We start from the raw sequence: 10,062 nt of genomic DNA on the forward strand, positions 1-10,062 counted from the left end.
AGAAAAACATCTATTTCTGCTTCATTGACTATGCCAAAGCCTTTGACTGTGTGGATCACAACAAACTGTGGAAAATTCTGAAAGAGATGGGCATACTAGACCACCTGACCTGCCTCTTGAGAAACCTGTATGCAGGTCAGGAAGCAACAGTTAGAACTGGACACGGAACAACGGACTGGTTCAAAATAGGAAAAGGAGTACATCAAGGTTGTATATTGTCACCCTGCTTATTTAACTTATATGCAGAGTACATCGTGAGGAACGCTGGGCTGGACGAAGCACAGGCTGGAATCCGTAGGTGAAGAGAGGCTTAAAAAGCATATCAACCAATTCTAACATACAGATTTTATTTAGACCCTAACTTTAAAAAAAAAGTACAAAAATAAATTGTCATCTTTATGAGACTATTGGAAATTTGGATATGGCTACAGTCCACGGGGTCGCAAAGAGCTGGACATGACTGAAGCAACTTAGCCTGCGTGCACATTCACAGCAGCATATTTACAATGGCTATTAGGTGAAAATAACCTAAATTTCCATCAGCAGATGAACAGATAAACAAAATGTGGTAAATACATACCATGAAATGTTAATTCAGCCTTGAAATGGGAATGAAATTCTGACACATGCTACAACATGAACCTTGAAGACATCATGGTAAGTGAAATAAGCCAGACACATAAGGACCAATATTGTACAACTTTAGTTATGTGAGGTACCAAAATAGTCAAATTCAAAAAGACAGAAAGTAGAATAGGGGTTATGAAGGGCTGGGGGAAGAGGAGATTGGGGAGTTATTATTTAATGGGTACAGAATTTCAGTCTGCGAAGATGAAAAAGTTCTGGAGATGGACAGTGGTGATGGTTGTACAACAATGAGAATGCATTTCATGCCGCTTAACTGTACACTTACACATGTTTTAAAAGGGAAATTTTATATTATCTATGTTTTACCACAATAAAATAATTTTAATAATTAAAAATTTCTGGCACTTCTCTAGCAGTCCAGTGGTTAAGACTTCAAGTTTCCACTGCAGGAGGTACAGTTTTGATCCCTTGTTGGGGATTTAAGATCCCACATGCTGTGCGGTGTGGCCAAACAACAACAAAAGAATTTCTACCTATCAACAGAAACCATAAAAAAATCAAAATATGAACTTTGGAAAAATATATTTGCAAAACATATAATAGGCAATGGAATAGTATCTAAAATATATACTTATTTTAAAAACTCCTACAGATCAGTAAGAAAAAGTTAAAACAACCAAAATTTTTTGGCAAAAGACTTAACAGAAAATACCAGAATTTATGCCAAGAGTCTCCTCAGTAATAAGGAAATGAAAATTAAAACAACACTGAGACACCATAGCATATCTCCACTCTGGCAAAAATTGAAGTTTGATAATATCAGGTGTTGGTAAAGACATGGGGCTACTAGAATTTGGCACCGCTGTGGGACTACAGACTATTTTCAATCTATTTTAGACACATCTGGCACTAAGTTGAAGACATGTACACTCTATAACCTAGCAATTCCACTCCCAGGAATATTCCATGGAGGCATTCTTGCCCATATGTACCAAGAAACATACAAAGCTGTTCATCACAGCAGCACCAGATGTAATAGCATAAAACTGCAAACAGCCCAAATGCCCACATGGAGTCAAGGAACAAACAGATCGTGCCATATTCATGCAATAGGATACTTGCTGCCAATACCGAGGATCTGTGTGATCTTGAAAAAGTTACTTAACCTTCTGTGCCTCAGTTTTCTCGTTAGCAAAATGAGGATCATACCACTTATCAACTTCCTAGTGTCAATGCAAGGATTATTACCATTATTCAAGGCTCTCAGAACAGTGCCTGGAAGACAGAAAGCTCTCTCTGTAAACTTTCATGTTGTTAAAGATTCCTTGGTTCCTGTCCTTGAGAGAGTCCCTCCTGGTACCTGACCACACTTCAGTCTCTCCAATTCCCTTTAAACAATGTTCAGTTCAGTTCAGTTTAGTCGCTCAGTCAGGTCCAACTCTTTGCGACACCACGGACTGCAGTATGCCAGGCTTTCCTGTCTATCGCCAACTCCCAGAGTTTACTCAAACTCATGTCCATTGAGTCGGTGATGCCAACCAACCATCTCATCCTCTGTTGTCCCCTTCTCCTCCTGCCCTCAATCATTCCCAGCATCAGGGTCTTTTCAAATGAGTCAGCTCTTCACATCAGGTGGCCAAAGTATTGGAGCTTCAGCTTCAGCATCAGTCCTTCCAATGAATATTCAGGACTAATTTCCTTTAGGATGGACTGGTTGGATCTCCTTGCAGTCCAAGGGACTCTCAAGAGTCTTCTCCAACACCACAGTTCAAAAGCATCAATTCTCTGGTGCTCAGCTTCCTTTATAGTCCAACTCTCACATCTACACATGACTACTGGAAAAACCATAGCTTTGACTAGACAGACCTTTGTTGGTAATGTCATGTCTCTGCTTTTCAATATGCTGTCTAGGTTGGTCATAACTTGCCTGCCAAGGAGGAAGCGTCTTTTAATTTCATGGCTGCAGTCACCATCTGCAGTGATTCTGGAGCCCCAAATAGAGCAATGTTATGATCACTGATCTTTCACCCCTCCTTCCTCCCCTCTGACCCTGCCCCACCTGCTGCTCCTTTCCTGCAATGCTCCAAGCTGCCTCCTGCCTCTGTGCTTTTGCACGTGTTCTGTCCTCTTCCTGGGATTATTCTTCCTCCGTCTTGGCCTGCTGCATACCCACTTTCTTTGCCCAAACCCAGCTCCAACAGCCCCCGCTTCTGCTCCACCCTACCTCCAAGCCTTCCCTCTCACCCCTCCCCAGGGAAGACTCAATTGTCCTCTGGCCATCCAGAACATGCCAGGCTTCTATCTGCATTTGAATTCTGGTTACTTTGTCTCCTCTCCCCTGGACTTTGAGATCCTGGAGGAGCACCCCTGTGTACTGAACAAATAAAGTCCCATAAAAACCTAAATCCCGGACAGACCTAGAGATTGTCACACAGAGTGAAGTAAGTCAGAAACAGAAAAACACGTATCATATAATATATGGAATCTAGAAAAATGATACAGATGAACTTATTTGTAAAGCAGAAATAGAGACACAAAAGTACAGATTAAAGTTATGGATACCAAGAGGGAAAGCACCCATTGGCTGAACTGGGAGACCGGGTCTGACATATACATGCTACTATGAAAAAGAGAAATAACTATGAGAGCCTACTATACAGCACGGGAAACTACTCAGTGCTCTGGGGGGACCTAAGTGGGAAGGAAATCTAAAAGAGAGAATGGACATATACGTACACCTGATTCACTTTGTACTGCAGAAACACAAGACTGAAAAGCAATTACACTCCAATAATAACCAATTTAAAAGAAACAAACTGCATTTTCCCCCAGGAGGGAAAAAAGTCTAAATCCCATAGCTAAGCCTTTGGCAGCTGGGCTCAGGGCACAGAGTGGAACTGAACAGGCCGGGATTCAAACCCTGACTCCACCACTTACTTGCTGTGTGACCGTGAGTGAGTCACTTAACTTTTCTGAATCCCAGTTTTCTTAATCAGCAAAATAAGCATATTAACACTGAATTTTCATGCTACTATGAGAATTAAACATGAGATGATGACCTATGTAAAGCTCCTAATATATAGTAAGCACTTAAAAGAGCTATTCTTTAGCTGTCCATCTGCTGGAGACATGTTCCTCCCTCACACACCTCTTGATACTCTGTAGCTACAGACAGGGTACCTGAGCGTGAGAGCCTAGGTGGGGCCAGAGGAGCTGTGCATCTCCTGAACTGTGATGGGTAGAGCAGGGGGCCCTGACAGAGCTGCCCGACCCACGTCTCCTGCTATCCCAGCCACAGAGTGGCTCTGGATCTCACTAACCACCCTGGGGATCAAACAGAGAAGAAAATGGTGCTTCAACCAACTTCTCCACCCTCCTCCAAGAATCTCTATCTCAAACCAAAAGAACACAACACAGCCAGCCTCTCACACCAGATTCCCAGTAGTTCCGGGACTCAGGTGATCCCCCCATTTCATAGAGGAGGCAACGAAGATTCAGAGAAGAAACGTCTCTAAAGTCACTCAGTTGTAAGAAGCAGAGCCTGACCTTGAACCTGTCTATCTGCTCCTGACATGAGCAGAGCTGTCTCCAGGAGAAGGTACCAGAGCCCTGAGAGGGGATCCAGACCAGCTGGGCACTACGCCCACACCTGCCCACACCCCACTCAGCCTTGGCCTCAACCACCTGCCCATCCCTGTGGCAGCACAGCCTCCATTCTTCTCCTGCAGCTGGCACCAGTTGCCATGGCAACTGGTTGTTTGGGAGGCTGTGGGATGAGGGGCCGTGTCGCAGAGTCAAGGATGGGACTGAAGCAGAGAGCAGCCGTGGGTTGCTTCCCGTCAAGGCGGGCAGGCACCTGCCTCCACCACCAAATTCAAACACCCCCTCAAAACACTGCAGACCCAGGAATCCCAATTCTGGGCATCTTGCCCACATAGATAATCTGAAATGGGGAGAAGCCAGATGCACAGGGGTTCACCCTGGCAGTCCTTGGAGAAGGACAAAATTGTACAGTCAACAACAGGTAACATTTCTGAGTATTTTTCTTGTACCAAGCACTGTGCTAAATACCGAACACAGGTACGTGTCATCTCACCTGCCCCTTACCAGTGCCCAATGAGGCAAGTACTTTATTACCACTATTTTACAGATGAGGAAATTATGCTTGGAAAGGTGAGGCCACTTGACTAGGTCACATTCAGATAGCAGCAAAGCTAGGCCTGAATGCCAATCTGTCAGCCTCTGAGCTTCATGCTCTTAATTAACTACACGACAGTGACCAGAAATGAGAAAAGCAAGTCCCAGCCCACCCTCTGGTCCCAGCAGTGCCTGTAGACAGACATGATTCAGGGTTCAGGGAAAGCACAGATTTGCCAACTTGGAAACGTCTTCAAACTCTAAAGCATCTGAAAATCAAAGTACAAGTCCCAGAACAATGAGGCACGGCATGAGCCTACTTATATATAAAAAAGTCCGATCAATATACAGATGTTCATATATGTATAGAAGTTCATAAAAAAGGAGACCAGAAGGATGCTAACCATTAACATCAAACAAAGGGCAATTGGGTCAGGAGACATTAAAAGGGATTTCCTCATTCTATGTCAACAAATTCACTGTAACAACAATTTTTAATACCTAAAAAGTCAAGTTATAAATTTTGATCTGCATGATCCCATTTCTAGGCAAAGAAAAGATATATATGCATATGAAAAAGATGGAAGAAAGGATATATATACCAAAATGTCAACAGGAGATAGCTCTGAATGTTGTTGGTATTATGGGGATTTTTATTTCTTCCTTATTTTCTATGATAAACATGTATTTATTTTTTATTAAAAATTAATGCTTTGAGTGATATTTACACAGATAACGTAATAGCATCTCTAATGTAATTATAGTATCAAATAGTGATAATCACAACAGGCAGCTCATTGGTTCCTATCCTAGTTCAACTAATTTGCTTGTTTGACCTTGACATACTCACTTTGCCCGTCTGAGCCTCAGAGTCTGCATCTTTAAAATGGGTATATATCAATGACATCTTCTCTATAAGGGTGTTAGGAAGACTGAAGATAAATGATCGGGAATAGTGCCCAGCATGTAGTAAGCATGCCAGGTGCTTTTACCACTGTGACGGTGGTGGGGAACGTGCACAAGCAGGCAGGGCACTAAGCTTTCTGGACAGACGGCCTGGGTCTGCACACTGGCTCTGTCATTGACCAGCGGCGAGACCTTGGGCCTGTGACCTCACCTCTCTGGGCTTCATGTGAAGACTAAATCAAAAGCACTCAGCACACAACACGTATTCAATCAAGGTGATAAAAATTCAACTATGTGACTATGATATACAAAATAGATAACCAACAAGGAGCTACTATATAAAACAGGAAACTATACTCAATATTTTGTAATAACAACAATGATGACAGCTACCATTAACCAAGAATCTACAATATGCCAAACACTGATCTTTGCTTTTTATACAAAAGATTTTATTTAGTTTTCCCAACAACCTTATGAGCTGGGCACTATTTTTGTTATATAAGGTAAGAAAGTTCTGGCACAAACCAAGGACTAATGAAAGACGACCAAAATTACATGGATGTAAGCAATACTTTGGCCACCTCATGCGAAGAGTTGACTCACTGGAAAAGACTCTGATGCTGGGAAGGATTGGGGGCGGGAGGAGAAGGCGAAGACAGAGAATGAGATGGCTAGATGGCATCACCGACTCGATGGACATGAGTTTGAGTGAACTCTGGGAGTTGGTGATGGACAAGGAGGCCTGGCATGTTGTGATTCACGGGGTCGCAAAGAGTCAGTCACGACTGAGCGGCTGAACTGAACTGATAAGGGAAAAGGATCTGAAAAGAACATATATATACATATATATTCAGTTCAGTCGCTCAGTCATGTCCGACTCTTACATATATAGAATTGAATCGTTATGCTGTACGCCTGAAGCTAACATGATGCTTCAATTTAAAAAAAATTCAACTATGTCTGAAATATACATCAAACAGAGCAATGCCATCTTCTGCCCTTGGTATATAAACATATTGACCATGATTATTAATATTAATAAAATGACAATTATGGAGCAGTGAATACAGGGAACATGGCTAGGCACTGACTCCCCTGCTGTGTGAGCTTCGAGAATTCTGTTAACTTCTCTGAGCCTCAGCTTCTCTACATGGGAATATAGGGCTAATGCCTATCTCACAAGACTATTGTAACACTCAAGGAAAAGCACATTTAACATACATGGATTTACCTTGTGCCTTATGCTATGCTAAGTATTTTATTTCACACCATCATCTCATTTACTCCTCAAAAAAAACCCATTAAAGTGGAACTAGTATTCCCTTTTCACACATGAGGAAACAGGTTAAAAAATATTCCAGGGCCACTCAACTAGGAAGTGGGCAGAGATAGGATTTGAACACACGACTCACTGACACCAAAAGATAATGATGCCCTTCCCATCCCAACCTCTCAGAGTCAACTTACCAGTCTGGGGTCACTTCCTGGGCTGGATTCTTCTGTTTGGTCCTGGTTGGAGCTGTCTGGCCATCCGTTAGTGCCCTGATCCTGGGCACCAGGCAATGAGTCCATTTTCAGCTGTTTAGCACGCTTGGAATTTCTCTGCCTCGTGGATGGGCTTGAGCTAGCCTTGCTGGCTACAGGCTCCAGGAAGTTGGAGGGGGTGTCAGCAAGTCCCTGCCCTGGCCTCCCCCTAGACACTGGTTGAGCCACGACCTCCAGCTCCTCCTGGTTGTGTGAAGCGCCACAGCCATCACCATCACCAGGCCTCACAATGTGCTCGGCTTCCTGCTGTGCTGTGGAAGCCTTTCCAGACCCTCCTGGGCACAGCTCAGGGCTCTGGAGAGGATCCTGGGCAGCTAGTTGAAGTGATGGTCCTCCAGTGGGCACAGGGGAGCTCACAGGGTCACAGGGGCTGCCTGGCGGGGACCCACCCCCTACAGTGGGCAAATATTCAAGCTTCTTAATCCCTGAGTCACTGTCCACCCAACTTCCACCTGGGTGTCCAGGCCCAGACCCAGTGTCCTTGCAAGAGAGAGGACTGCACGGGCCTCCCAAGGATGCCACGTCAGCACCTTGCAGGGGGTCTCCCACAGCCTGGGGCTTATCCCCACTAGGGCTCTGACCAAGCCACAAGAAGCCACCCTCCTGACCCCCTGAGGGGGTCTCAGACTTCCTGCTTTTCTTTCTTGCCCCCACACACTCACTACAAAGATTCCTGGGACAATTTCCAGCTAAGATGTCATGCAGGATAATCTGGACCCTCTTGAAGGCCTGAGCCCTCCCCTTGGCAGGAGCTGTGGGCAGCTGATGGTGAAGCCTGGGGCTGGGCAACGAATTCTGGTTCTGTCCCACAGCTTGCAGCCCTAGGACCACCGGATGGGCCGTGGCCTCTGGGCTAGCCCCAGGAGCACCCACTGCCTGGGAGCTGGCACCTTGACAAGACTCTTCCCTGAGAACCCTCTTCCCGCTGCCAGCACAAATGGGGTCCCCCGAGCTCTCTCCTGACAGGTCTGGTGCCAGGCCTGACATGGAGCTGGTTTCTTTCATGTCATTCTGGAAAAGTCCAAGGCTGTTGAGGGGACTGAGAACGGGGTCCTCTGTGCTGGGGCCCGCTGGAGCCGCCTCCTGAGACATGTCTGTTCACCTCCAGGGGCCCAAGGCAGAAAGCAGGCCCTGTGAGGAGATAAGACGGGGGTCTGACCTGCCGGCCCACTCAGGACACCAGGCCAATGGGAACTTTGGAGGCAGCCTCCCTTACAGGTGGCACCTCCAAGGCACCCAGGAACCCCTGACCTGTCTCCAAACAGGGTTGAGCTACAGCCACCTTTTATAAGGTCTTCCCCTCTTCTGAGAGTTCACACATCTGCTTGTATGAGCTTTAAAAACAACAGTTATCATTTATGAATTATGTACTTCTGTGCATTATTTCATTTCATGCTGGCAGCCACAGGTGAGGAAACTGAGATCCAGTGACTCGCCCAAGGCCACGCGCAGATAAAAAGTGGAAGACCCAGGATTCGGTTCCCGAAAAAAAGCCCAGCTCTAAATCACTCAGGTTAATTGTCCATCACCCTCACATGGGGCCGCGCCTGACAGTCTTTCCCAATCACGTTCCCAGCCTGACCAGGCAGTCTCCCACTGCTCAGGGAGCCCAGAACCCACCGACCCACTCGCTCTCACCTGGGGTCTGGGGTCTCTGGGCTCCCCTTCTCGGGGTTCGACACCCAGGTGTAAAGTGGCTGAGATCACATGATGCAGAGAGCCCTCGAGGGATGGGGGCGGAGTCTGTTGATACGCAAAGGGCGGGACCTCGGGCGTGCTGGCGTCTCTGCTCCGGCAGAGGGCGCCCTCTTCCACCCAAGGGCTTCCGGGAGGAAGTGCCTGTCGAGGAAGGGCCTTGAATGCCTGCGTGAGTTTCATCTTGATCCTACGGCAATGGGGCGTTACCGAAAGTACCTGAACCTCTAGAGGAATATCAGAATCAGATCTAGATTTTTCCTCAATTATTTATTTTAATTATTGTTGTCTCAAGTATAATTCATGTAGATGAACACACAACACCCAACCCCAACAGAAAGGTTAGAAAGTCAAACTTAAAATTGTCCTCTCACTTGCCCAGCTCTTGGGAACAAGTTTCTTTTTTTATTCATGTGACTATGAATAATATACTCATACTTCTATTCCTTGGTTTATTAATGTCTTTGTTGTTCAGTCGCTCATTGCATTCCTCCCTTTGCCAGCCCATGGACTGCAGCTCGCCAGGCTAACAGTATCTATTGACTAACTGCTGTGTGATTTCACTACCAATCCTTCCTCTTTGCTCCTCCCAGTTTTTGTCTTTTATATTTATATATATATATATATATATTTGTTTTTCTATTAGTTGCTATTACAGTCGTCCCTTTGCTTGGGGAATTTGGTTCTCCAACTCTCAGGCACACCAGAATTCTGGAATGCTAAGTCCCTTATACCAAATGGCATAGCCATTGTATGTAACCTGTGTACATCCTCCCAAATACTTTGTCATCTCTAGACTGCTTATAATTCCTTGTACAGTGTAAATGCTGTATGAATATCTTGCATGTGCTTAGGAAACCCAAATTTTGCTCTTGGAGTCTTTCTTAAAATTTAAAAAAAAAATTATTTTCCATCTGGGACTTCCCTGGTGGTCCAGTGGCTAAGATTCCACACTCCCAATGCAGGGGGCCTGGGTTTGATCCCTATTCAGGGAACTAGATCCCGCATGCGGTAACTAAGAGTTCACAGGCTGCAACTAAAGATCCTGCATGCCACAACGAAGACTCAGTGCAGCCAAATAAATTTATATCTTTTTTAAAAGAAATGTTGCTGACTTTTTAAAATAATTAATTCATTCCTGGCCACTCTGGGTCTTGATTGCACAGGCTTTCTCTAGTTGTCGTGTGT

General features: G+C 45.2%; 1 protein-coding gene across 2 annotated transcripts in view; it reads right to left on the minus strand.

The window, feature by feature from the left end:
* The window catches only part of SPOCD1 (SPOC domain containing 1), a 32,808-nt gene extending 24,537 nt beyond the window's left edge, over nt 1-8,271 (minus strand). For both annotated transcript variants that reach the window (XM_088841762.1, XM_088841760.1), the window contains exon 1: nt 7,102-8,271. In XM_088841762.1, the coding sequence (XP_088697888.1) occupies nt 7,102-8,271 (1,170 nt within the window). The remainder of the gene's footprint in view (nt 1-7,101) is intronic.
* Nucleotides 8,272-10,062: the final 1,791 nt, after the last annotated feature.

The sequence above is a fragment of the Moschus berezovskii genome, chromosome 2 (assembly GCF_049115385.1).
Source record: "Moschus berezovskii isolate FMDL1 chromosome 2, NW_MosBer_1.0, whole genome shotgun sequence".
In the NCBI taxonomy this organism is placed as follows: domain Eukaryota; kingdom Metazoa; phylum Chordata; class Mammalia; order Artiodactyla; family Moschidae; genus Moschus; species Moschus berezovskii.